This window comes from Myxine glutinosa, chromosome 1, assembly GCF_964187855.1.
Source record: "Myxine glutinosa chromosome 1, kmMyxGlut1.1, whole genome shotgun sequence".
Lineage (NCBI taxonomy): Eukaryota > Metazoa > Chordata > Myxini > Myxiniformes > Myxinidae > Myxine > Myxine glutinosa.
Genome location: NC_136261.1, coordinates 1,796,707 through 1,809,613, shown reverse-complemented (window position 1 = coordinate 1,809,613; position 12,907 = coordinate 1,796,707). Strand labels below are relative to the sequence as shown.

The 12,907-nt window shown below is 45.5% G+C and overlaps 1 protein-coding gene across 5 annotated transcripts in view; it reads right to left on the bottom strand.

Annotated features, from left to right (window-relative positions):
- The window catches only part of OFD1 (OFD1 centriole and centriolar satellite protein), a 136,102-nt gene extending 126,497 nt beyond the window's left edge, over positions 1-9,605 (bottom strand). Inside the window, exon 1 of one of the 5 annotated variants that reach the window (XM_078775777.1) lies at positions 9,153-9,605. In XM_078775777.1, the coding sequence (XP_078631903.1) occupies positions 9,153-9,290 (138 nt within the window). In that variant the 5' untranslated portion in view covers positions 9,291-9,605. The remainder of the gene's footprint in view (positions 1-9,152) is intronic. The other 4 variants (XM_078775885.1, XM_078775827.1, XM_078775987.1 and 1 more) reach the window with 4 other exon arrangements.
- Between the last annotated feature and the right edge of the window lie 3,302 nt (positions 9,606-12,907).

Here is a 12,907-nt window from a genome sequence, read left to right as displayed (position 1 = left end):
CGTGGCCAAAAGCTGGTCCATGTTTCTTTTCCTGCTCGTCTGACCATGACAGGAACTCTGTGTTTTTCCTGCCCTGGTACAAAACCCCCACATCCTGAGGAGTGACCCTCAAGGTTATGTGTGAGATGCATTGAACATGAGACATGTTCTTGTGGGAATATTCCTGTGGAGATGGGTATCTTTGCTCTGCTGAAACTGCCTTTTTGCTTATAAACGGAGCGCGCAGTAAAACCTATTGAGAAGGGATCTGGCATTTATCTGGAGCCAACCCTTTTCCCGCATATGTGTGAATTCCATATTAAACGGCTTGTATCTTCAGTACGGTGTCTTTGGTGTCTCAATCGGACATCCGACATCGGACTTTGACATTCCACTTGACTGAGAATTTTGCGGAACATTGGATTGGTCGTGGGTCACCAGTGCTGCCTGCTCCACTTGACCAAGGATTTTGGGGAAAGTTGAATTGGTCGTCGGTCGCAAGTGCTGCCTGCTCCACTTGACTGATCATTTTGGGGAACGTTGGATTGGTCGTGGGTTACCATTGCTGCCTGCTCCACTTGACTGATGATTTTGGGAAACGTTGGATTGGTCATCAGTCACAAGTGCTGCCTGCTCCACTTGACTGATGATTTCGGGAAACGTTGGATTGGACGTGGGTCACCATTGCTGCCTGCTCCACTTGACTGAGGGTTTCTGGGAATGTTGTATTGGACGTAGGTCACCAGTGCTACCTGCTGCACTTGACTGAGGATTTTGGGAATGTTGGATTGGTCGTGGGTCACCAGTGCTGCCTGCTCCACTTGACTGAGGATTTTGGGAAACGTTGGATTGGTCGTGGGTCACCAGTGCTGCCTGCTCCTGTGGGAACTTAGGATTGCTTTGTTAAAGGTTTTCTTATTAGACTGCTGACAGGCTGGGAATGTGATTTTTCTCATGCCCTCTGATTTCTCTTGCATTTTGCTTCGTGGCCAAAAGCTGGTCCATGTTTCTTTTCCTGCTTGTCTGACCATGACAGGAACTCTGTGTTTTTCCTGCCCTGGTACAAAACCCCCACATCCTGAGGAGTGACCCTCAAGGTTACATGTGAGATGCATTGAACATGAGACATGTTCTTGTGGGAAGATTCCTGTGGAGATGGGTATCTTTGCTCTGCTGAAACTGCCTTTTTGCTTATAAACAGAGTGCGCAGTAAAACCTATTGAGAAGGGATCTGGCATTTATCTGGAGCCAACCCTTTTCCCGCATATGTGTGAATTCCATATTAAACGGCTTGTATCTTCAGTACAGTGTCTTTAGTGTCTCAATCGGACATCCGACATCGGACTTCGACACTCCACTTGACTGAGAATTTTGGGGAACGTTGGATTGGTCGTGGGTCACCAGTGCTGCCTGCTCCACTTGACTGAGAATTTTGGGGAACATTGGATTGGTCGTGGGTCACCAGTGTTGCCTGCTCCACTTGACCGGCCACCTCGAAGCCCAGACCTGTCGACATGTGATAATTCCCTTTGGGGCTTCATAAAAGAGATTGTTGCACAGAAGCACTTCAAAACCACTGATGACCTGAAACAAGCAGTGAGATTTCCTTTTAATGATGTTACCCTAAAATTGCTTTGGAAAATGTCCTCCAGAACATGAACGTGGTGCAATATTATTTTCTGTTATCACACTGATGGAGCACAAACAGATCCTCTGAACACTTGAGGTTTGTGTCATTTGCTGTAAAATGTGTAATAAAGGAAAATAGGACTGTAAATGTATGTAGAACAAGTGAATCCTCTTGGATTGCGCTGAGGTTCGGGCATGGAATTTCTAGGAGGAAGTATAATTTGTATGCAATGAAAGTACATGTAATATGGGATCGAGTAAGATCGAGTAAGCTTCACCAGTGCGCGTGCGCGAATTTACGTCACGTCGGCAGCGAGAAGGCGTTCCCCAACACGAACCAATCAGGAACTGCCACGCCCACTTATATGATCTCCGAATTCCTGTGACAGGAATTAGCGTTACACTGGCTGGAAGTCAATCGCTAGAGGCGCTTCCTCAGCGCCAATCACCAGTGCGCGTGCGCGAATTTACGTCACGTCGGCAGCGAGAAGGCGTTCCCCAACACGAACCAATCAGGAACTGCCACGCCCACTTATATGATCTCCGAATTCCTGTGACAGGAATTAGCGTTACACTGGCTGGAAGTCAATCGCTAAAGGCGCTTCCTCAGCGCCAATAACTTGTAGAACCCTTCAGTGTTGTCAACTAATTTGATAAAAGGCAATGTCACCGTTTTTACAAGGGGTTGTTTGGGTTAGGGTTAGGGTCAACACCACATTGTGGCCACCCTATACGTTAACCTCCCCCATCACTTAATTACCCCCACTCACTTCTAGTTTTACCCTCGACCACACACACACACCTTCATTGTGGCCACCCTGTACATTAACCTTCCCCATCACCTCCTTTCCCCCCAATCGCTGCTCATGTTCCCCTCGGACACACACACATAAACTAACCCTAACACACACACACACACACACACACACACACACACACACACACACACACACACACACACACACACACACACACACACACACACACACACACACACACACACACACACACACACACACACACACACACACACACCAGCAAGAACACCTCGTTTCTCACTCCCAGTCTTTCTCGAGGACTATTCTGCCGCATGAACCCACCTGTGATGATTCACATGCCTTCATTTCGAAGAGGAAATATATTGTTGCGGTTTTGAGAACCCACACTCTTGTAAATAAATATGACATTAAAGGGTTAAAGGTTGCACCCCATAGGAAGGCCACAAGCAACACGTAGGCCACCATAGGACTTCAGTTATTTCATTAGTATGTGTATAGGTAAGGCCGTGTTTCCAATAGTTGAATCTGCATTGTGTCAATCAAATAAGGAGTAGGCCCCAATCCGCCATTTTGAAAGCCTCCCTCTCCAAGCGACGCCATTACGCGCCCTTCAGTCTGCCCGTGGCCCTCCCAAATTGTTACGTGCCTCTGCCAGCAGCGTTCGCAGCCACGCTGGGCTTCCGTCCAAACGCCGCCATAAGCCACGAGGCAAAACCGGAAAAAGGGGACGGAGCGCCAGGAAGAAGGTGTGGCCACGTCACCCAGCCGTCAAAGGCGGACCCGGTAAGCCCTCGCCAGCCAACCAGGGCTGAAGTGACATCGCCGACAGGCGTGGCTTTGGGGCTCGAGGAGTGATCGCTTGGTTGGCTTATATAAGCGCGAACGCAAAGCCCTTTCAGAGGACTTGGAGAACTGCGTCATACGGTTGGCATTGTAAAGGACTTGCTGGGAAACGCACGTTGTTAAACAGGACTTATCGGAAGAGCGCACCTTTGTGAAGAGATATACGGCGCGCTTGATGAGAGAACTGTCCAAGACGGCGTCGTACGATTGGCGTTCTAAAGGACTGGTTGGAAACGCGCTGTGCGAAAGGACCGTGGAGAGAGGGGGCGTTTGGCACGAGTGTGCATTTATTACATACGCCATAGGACACCAGCTTCCCCCCCGTTATATAACTTGTCCGGTCGCGTTCCACGACACGCGGAGAGCTGCTGCCGTTTTCCATCTGCTGCACGGTACGAGTCGGGGACCGGACGAGGTGGACGCCATCGCCGGACCCTCCACCTGTTCCAACCTACCATCTACAATCCCCGTGTGAGTGTCTGAGACAGGCCCGTTTGTCCTGGGTATTAAGAATAAGACTGTCTAAGGCTGCCCTGTGTAACTGCTTCTTCCTCTTCCTATCTTGTACATTTCTTTCGTTTCCTCTTCTTCTTGTAAATTGTTAATAAACCAATCTTTGTTCTTCCTATTTTCTGGGTTTCCTCTCCATTCGATCGCATCCGTCTTTTCTCTAATTGGGTAAACGTGGCACGATTAGAAACCGCTCAGAATCGGGTTTAGTGCCTGTTAACAGCTCGGATCGTGGATTGCTATCCGCTCGGCATTTTCCATCATATCCGTGGTTCGAGCGGGAGTTATTCCCTCGTTTCCGGTCGGCGTTAGTAATTAGGTAGTAGTGAACCCCTAAGCCTAACAAACCCTACCTAATGCCGCGCCGGGAAGGACGTTATAACTTCCAGGATTCGGGTCGGCCAGATAAAAGGACAAGGGGATTAAACCCCCCTTGATAAGGGGAGAGCCGACGTCCGAGATCCGCAACAATATCAAGACCTTGAAAGGTAGCGATGGCAACGAAGGAGATGAAAATCGAATCGAGAGACTGAAAAAGCACGATGCGTTGTGACATGGAGAGAAAGCCCGTGCTGAACCACTTACATGGGAACAGCATGGCGAGTTCATGAAACGTGGAACGCTCAAATGGACGTCGCTACACTAAGCCAAAAGTCAGATAAACATGCACACCACGTAACAGCCGCGGCCCCGAGCAAAGCTGCGAAGTTAACATATCGATTGCGACGCTGAACGGTACAGGCAGCGGCATCCGGAGAAGGAAGAAAGCGAGCGCGAATGGGAACATCGTGACGGACACATCACATGGTGTGAACGGCCGAGGGGGCTACCGGGACACCTCGGATGGTGCAACGGAAACCCCGTTTGTGACGCTCAATGGGGCGAGTTTGTAGGAGAGTATAAAAAAACAACTCTGAACAAAGGGTCACAGGCCTCCAACAGAGAAAGCTCTGTAAAGTATGTGTGGACATACCATGCAGCTGGGGTGCGTATTACTAAGATAGATGGCTGCACCTTCCTCAAAAAGAGGCAGAGTCCTGCATCAAAGCGCAAAGCTACAGTGGTGCTGCCTGTCTCAAAGGAAAGATCGAAGCAAAACAGCAAAGAAAAATATAATGAAAGCTGGAATGCTGAGGCGAGGATGGACGTCCTATGCAGAAGATGCTCTGCATCTGAAGCGAGGATGACGGGTGGTGCAGGAAGGAGACCGATTCATGGCTCCAAACAAACAGATACAAATGATAATGGGCAGGACTAAGAGGTACAGAGGGACAGAAGAGAGGAGGAGGAAAATGATGAACAATGTGATCTGGAAGAGGAGCTGGCAATATGATAGAGGAGGTGTGCAATTGATACCAACTGAAGAAAGTCCTCAACTAATTTGACTACATAATAATAAACGCACAAAAGCACGAATCAGCAAAACAAACAAAGTTGTGAGAATTACATGGATGTGTTAAAAGTGACGTTAAAAAACAAACATTAAAAAAAACATGCACACCCAGGCTGAACACAAGTAGGGCACTCACAGGCACCGACTTCGGCTAACACGAACATACAACATGACTAACATACAAACAGTACATTCGATCGGTCATCAACTACACCAGCTAATTTTTGGCCTCCAGGCTACCAAACATCTCAACACCTGCAGATCATACAAAGCAAAGCCCTTTGCATCATCACAGGTTCCACATAACAACACCCATCGAGCACCTACACCTACACACAGGTAAAAATGCTAAAAATAAAAGACCACTTCGACATGAGAGTTGCACAGTTCCTTACAACAGCAAATGCCAACTCTAATCACCCACGCCACCACATGTACAACCACCCACAGGCCCCTGGACATAAAAACTACACCACAAAGAAACGACATTGACATCCTTCATAACATCCCCCCACCGAACAACGAAACTACAAAAACCACATCCACACTGACATCACCACAAACACAATAAACAACCTGGGCCCAAACAATATCTTGTATAAACATGGGCCCAAACAGTATCCTGTATGAACAACCTGGGCCCAAACAGTATCTTGTATAAACAACCTGGGCCCAAACAGTATCCTGGGCACAAAACCCCAACCCATCGATGACACAGAGAAACTACTCCACAGGTCTGATCGTGTTCACCTTTCACCCTTCGCTGTGGACACCACGCACAACTTTTACACAAAAGAACATAGACTCGAAGACATCACTGACGACACCAACAACCAATCCCAGGCCGCTCCGCAAACAACAAAACATGTCATGGAAGACTGCGAGGTCCTGGCATCAAGTAGGCAAGAGCACGCCATCTTGGACGTGAGGGATCTCTGGGTTGCTCCTGTGAGATTGATCAGTTATCTCTGTGCTGTTCATCTGTTCAAATAGAACTGACTGGGGCAACACAACAACAACAACAACAACAAGGTTGCTTAGAGGCAGAACAGAAGCATTGCAAGAGAGGATGTTACAGAACAATAGACAACCTACTACTAAACAAGGTCATACTCGAAAATTGCAATATGAGAAGAACCAAATTGTCCACAGGATGGATAGACTATAAAAAAAGCTTTTGACAGTGTCCCACATGATTATGGATGATAAAGTGCATTCAAATGTACAAGATAAATCCCCAAATAATCAAACTAATTGAGAAAGCCATGGATCTATGGAATACCACACTAATCCTGCAGCACTCAGAAGGAAAGATTGAAATAACAAGACAAAAGATACGATGCAGGATCTTCCAAGAAGACAGCCTTTTTCCTCTCCTGTTTTGCCTGGCTCTGGACCCACTCGGTAACCTCATTAATGAGCAAGAACAAGGATACACCCGAACATCCAATAAGAGAACGTCCAAGGAAACAGAAAAGGTGACACATCACATCACTGACATTGAAAAAACAACTGGAATTAGTGAAACAGTATTCCGACATTCAAATAGAATTTGGCAAAGATAGGTGTGCCAAGTGCACATTCTTGCAAGGGAGAACAACAAAAACGGACAACGTAAAAACACGACCATGATACAACTATAGAGGAGCTAGACCATGACACATCTTAGAAATATTTTGGAGTAGAAAAGGGCCACCAAATTTGTCATAAATAAATGTCCCCTTGGTGCACCTGCCTCACGCCTAGATCGGCTTCACGATGTAAAAACCAAAGCTTACAGAATCATTGGAATCTCCCGCGATGAAGCCGATTCTGAGGGTCTTTCACTCTCTCACTGCAGGCAGGTTGGTGATCTTTTTGTCTTGTTCCTCCTCCTCTCCGGCCTAGCTCCCCCTGCTATGTCTGTGCTCTGTCCCCTAAATATTCCCGCAGGACACACAAGATCTGCCAGCAACCCTCTTATGGTCAAACTGCCAAAATCAAGACTCTCTGCTCACCTTCACCCTTTTATTCCTCTTTTCTCCCACCTCTGGAACAAACTCCCTCAATCTATTCAATCCCTCTCCTCCCTCCAGGTCTTTAAAACAGCTGTTCACCACCATCTCTTATCTTCCCCCATCCAAACCCTTGATCTTTTCTACCCCCACTAAAACATCCACTTCCTTCACATTCCATTTTTTTCCCTGAAATCGCTTGTAGTGTCCATCTTGTTTATCTCGTGTACCTCGCCCCAACCCTCGCCCCAACCCCAACCCTCGCCCCAACCCTCAACCCCAACCCCAACCCTCTCGTGTACCTCGCCCCAACCCCAACCCCAACCCTTTCATAGATCTCCAGATATCCCTGTTCCCTACTGTTGTCTCTCCCTCTTGTCTCCCGCTCCCTTTGTTATATGCTCTATGTGTTAGCTCTTATGCGAGCCTCAACTTGGTATAGAAAATTAAATTGAATTTTTTAAAAAAATGCAGAAAACAATCGCCAAAAGATACCTATGTAGAACGAAGCTGATCCTGAAAACATACCTCTCCCCAAGAAACAAAATCAAAGCCATAAACCAGCTCACAGTACCAGTGTTCCAATATAGCTGTGGAATAATAAACTGGGCCCAATCAGGCATCAACAAGTTAGACATCAAAACAAGAAAACTCCTTACTATCCATAAAATACAACAACAACAACCAGTGCATCCCAAGAATGTACCTTCCAAGACAAGAGGGAGGGAGCGGCCTGATTGAACTCAACCAGGTGCACAGAGCGCCGGGTGTAGGACCAGCTGAGTATGTGAAATGCTCAACAGGATGCAATTTGTAAACAAACATGAACATAACAAACCTGAAAAAGTATCCCTAACTCACCTTGCAAAGAATTTCCAAAAACAGGTGTGAATAGAAGATGCTGCACAGAAAAATGAAACGGCAACAAATACAGGCCCAACAATTGTAAAAAAAAAAGAAAAAGGAAATGTATGAAAAGAAATATCAAGAAATATACACCAACAACTGGGAGAATGACAAAAGACCAAAAACAAAACAAAAAAACAGTTGGACAGAGTGGGGACAGACAAAGAAGGCTCATTGGAATGGTGAAGAAGAGATCAGCTCAACTGGGACGGAGAACGAATCATAATAAATGCCCAAGATCAAGGACAATACACCAATGGATTAAAAAAGATGGCGGGACTGAGCCAGACGGACAAGTGTAGATTCTGCAAAACAGAAAGTACGAGTCACCTGCTCTCAGGATGCAAAAAACTATTATCAGAACAACTTTACACACAACAGCACAACAAAGTGTGCAAAGTGATTTATTGGCATATCTGCAAAAAATTTAACATCCCAGTTCCAGAAAACTCATGGCAACACGAACCAAGGGTAATCATTGAAAATGAGGACGTCACGCTCACGTACGACCTGATGATTCCATCGAGCGTGAACATAGTAAACAAAGCATTGCGTCCCGACATTACACTCGGGAACAAAAAGGAAAACACAGCATTGATGATTGAGATATCAGTACCCAGCGATTTTGGTCTCAACAACGCAGAAATCAAGAAAATGACCAAATAGCAGGACCTCAAAAATGAGGTCGAGAGATCTTGGAAGTTGAAGAACATCGAAATTTTACCAGTGATAATTGGTGCAACAGGAATGATGAAGAAGAACATCACTGAGATTTTAAAAACCATCCCCAGGAATATTACCACAAATGAACTACAACTGGAGGCTATCCGGGGTTCGGTGACGATTCTGCGAAGAGAACTTGGATCAAAACTCTGAAAAAGTTGAACAGCTTGGTCCATGAACCCTGATCCCTAATCGAAGAGGAGGTGGATACTTTGGGTCCTGGGAGGACTCCGTTCCACCTCCTGAAACCCGTAAATGGATATAACAACCAACGATACACACACACACACACACACACACACACACACACACACACACACACACACACACACACACACACACACACACACACACACACACACACACACACACACACACACACACACACACACACACCTTCAGCGTGTCCAGCATCCCTCGATCCCGAAACTCCGCGCACAGCCGTTCCCGGAGATCTCCTTCACTCATTCCAGGACCATCTCCCTGGGACCCCCGTGAGGCCTTTCCACATGACTCCAACCTCTGTGAATCCATTTGTGGGACCGAAAATCGTGATGAAACGTTCTGTAAACAGCAGACCTTCCTTAACAGGTTTCGCAATAATTAAACAACACTAACAGGCTTTCCTGAAGAGAATCCACGACGTGGACAATCGAGATCGGTCAACTTGAAAACACTGCGTTCGTTCCACACGGAAATAGTGAGGAAAACCCATGAAGTGGACAATCGAGATCGGTAAACTTGAAAAAACACTCCGTTCGTTCCACACGGAAATAGTGAGGAAAACCCATGAAGTGGACAATCTAGATCGGTCAACTTGAAAACATTCCGTTCGTTCCACACGGATACAATGAGGAAAACCGCGCAGTGGACAATCTAGATCGGTCAACTCGAAAACACTCCATTCGTTTCACATGGATACAGTGAGGACAACCTAAAGGGGACAATCTAGATCGGTCAACTTGAAAACACTCCATTCGTTCCACACGGATTGTGAGGAAAACCCACGAAGTGGACAATCTAGATCGGTCAACTTAAAAATACCCCATTTGTTTCATACGAATACAGTGATCTCTTCACTCTCCAAAATTCACCAATCTGATAATTTACTCGTTTCATGGTTATTTCGTTTTTAATATTATTATTTATTCTAATAATTCGAAAGAAAAGGAAAAAAAGATTGTGACAATTTGCAAATTTCCTCCTTTCACGATATAAGTAATATGAGCTCTGATTGGCTGAATCCCAAATCGCACACATTATTGTGCGTTATCATTGGTTATTATTTTCACGCCGAAGCGACAGCTTACAGGTCACGTGTTCTTTTCGTGGCAACGATAAAACATAGTGCGTGTGGTCCAATCACTGATCACTATACTAACTGGATAGGCTGCCTAACGTTCATTGGTCGGGCGGTCCTGAAGCCACCGGAAACGTTCCATCCGCCATATTCCTCCTCCCACAACACAGACAAGAAAGAGCAATCAGACATTGGAGACCGTCACCAGGACGTGTTCGTGAGGTGTATTTTGTGGGGTGTTTTTGTATTCATTTATTAGTTTGTACAAGCCCACTTTTATCAGACACACGTGACACATTACGTCCTCTTTGTAAAACTGAATTCAGTATTGTATTTTTTTTATTTTTTAAATGAGGCTGGCCTCAGGGTCTTTTGTTTTGAGTCCCCAGGGTCTTTTCCATCCTCGGAGTCTTTTGGGGCCCTCAGGATCTTCATGGTATTTAAGGATCTTCAGAGTATGTTGGGGTCTTCATGGTCTTGAGGGGTCTTAAAGGTTTTTCAAAGGTCCGATGGGTCTCAGCAGTCCAAAGTGTCGAAAGTACATTCTGAGAGTACATAATTAATAGACGTACGTAATTAATAGACAGGATGACGAACTTGAAACAGTACATTATTACCCTCGCCAGAGGGGAGGGCATTGCATTTGAGTCCATGTTACTTGTGAAAGCCGAAGTTTTTTCCAAGTATATTCGTTGTTCTTGTGCGTTATTCTGTCTGTCTGCCTGTCTGTCTGTTTGTCTGTGTGTATGTCACTCACCTACAGGTCACAATTTTCAACCGATCTTCACGAAACTTCACCAAATGGTAGAGTTGGTCGTAAGCAAGAAGCATATTGCTTTGGGGGTCAAAAGGTCAATAGGTCAAAACAGGTGAAAGGTCACAAACTTTGTGAAATTTCTAAAATCCTCAATTTTCATCCGATTAACTTGAAATTTTAAGAGGATTTCCATACCAGGTCACTGAATTCAAACAAGTATCTTTGAGGTAATCATAGGCCAATACCCGAGGTCCATTTGGTGTGTTTTATTTTCATGTTGGTGCTTACAGGTGCCGAATAACCCCCATGTCTGCTTACTGATCAGGGGTCTACCTGACGTCCATTTGGTGTGTTTTATTTTCATGTTGATGCTTACAGGTGCAGAATAATCCCCATGTCTGCTTACTTATCAGGGCAGTCTACCCGAGGTCCATTTGGTGTGTTTTATTTTCATGTTGATGCTTACAGGTGCAGAATAATCCCCATGTCTGCTTACTTATCAGGGCAGTCTACCCGAGGTCCATTTGGTGTGTTTTATTTTCATGTTGATGCTTACAGGTGCAGAATAATCCCCATGTCTGCTTACTGATCAGGGCAGTCTACCCGAGATCCATTTGGTGTGTTTTATTTTCATGTTGATGCTTACAGGTGCAGAATAATCCCCATGTCTGCTTACTGATCAGGGCAGTCTACCCAAGGTCCATTTGCTTTGGCCTATGTTGACCTTTTGGCCTACGCTGATCTGAAAAATAGTTGGTGGTTGATTTCAGTAAGCCGATATGTAAATCATATTCAAATTTCAAGTCAATCGGATGGAAATTGAGGATTTTAGAAATTTGAAGAAAGTGGTTGACCTTTGGCCTATGTTGACTTTTTGACCTCAAAAATATATAGGATTTTGTCAGACCACGAACTCTACCATTTGAAGTTTCGTGAAGATCCGTTTATATTGTGACCTATAGGCAAGTATAAATGAGCGGACAGACAAACACACACAAACCAGAGTGATCAACATACTTGGCAAAATATTTTTTCCCAAGTAACAAATGGACTCAAATGCAATCAATACCTTCTCCTCCAGCGAGAGTAAATCAGATGATCTCGAACCTTGGTCTGGCTCATTACATGGGTGCAGCGGTTATTCCCATTGACCCTTGATGGAGGAGTGTTATTTCCATGTTATTATTCCATGATGGAGTGTTTAAACCACTCCTGGCACTGGTTCTGGAATCCCCGAACCTCAGCGATGTTTGGCGCCGATGGAGACAGCTGTTTGAACTGTTCTTGGAAGCGTCACGACAGAGTTTGGAGTTTATACCGGAGAGCAAGAAAGTCGCCATCTTGCATTGCGCCGGCGATGCTGCGCCAGGACGTGTACGATCCGTTCACGTTCAGCGAAGACGTGGACAGCAAGCAACTCGACTCGTTATGTGGGGAGTTTGAGGTATATTGTAATCCACGAACAAATGTAGTCTGTGAAAGGCACCTTTTTGGGAAACCAGACAACAAGAGGGTCAACCCCATGACCAGAATATCTCACAAAGTTGAGGACGAAGGACAAATCGTGATGACTAATATGACACCATGGACACTCGGTGATGACTAATATGACACCATGGACACTCGGTGATGACTAATATGACACCATGGACACTCGGTGATGACTAATATGACACCATGGACACTCGGTGATGACTAATATGACACCATCGACACTCGGTGATGACTAATATGACACCATCGACACTCGGTGATGACTAATATGACACCATGGACACTCGGTGATGACTAAAATGACACCACCGACACTCAGTGATGACTAATATGACACCATGGACACTCGGTGATGACTAATATGACACAATCGACACTCGGTGATGACTAATTTGACACCATCGACACTCGGTGATGACTAATAGGACACAATCGATACTCACAGTCAGAAACAGTCTCTCACTCTCTCTCTCACTCTCCGATGCGATGTCTAATTTTTAATACGACCAATAATTGAGATCAAACATAACAGTGGCTTAGTTTGTAACGCGGACGGAAACATATCCATCGACGCATTCACATCAAATTTTATTTCCTGTT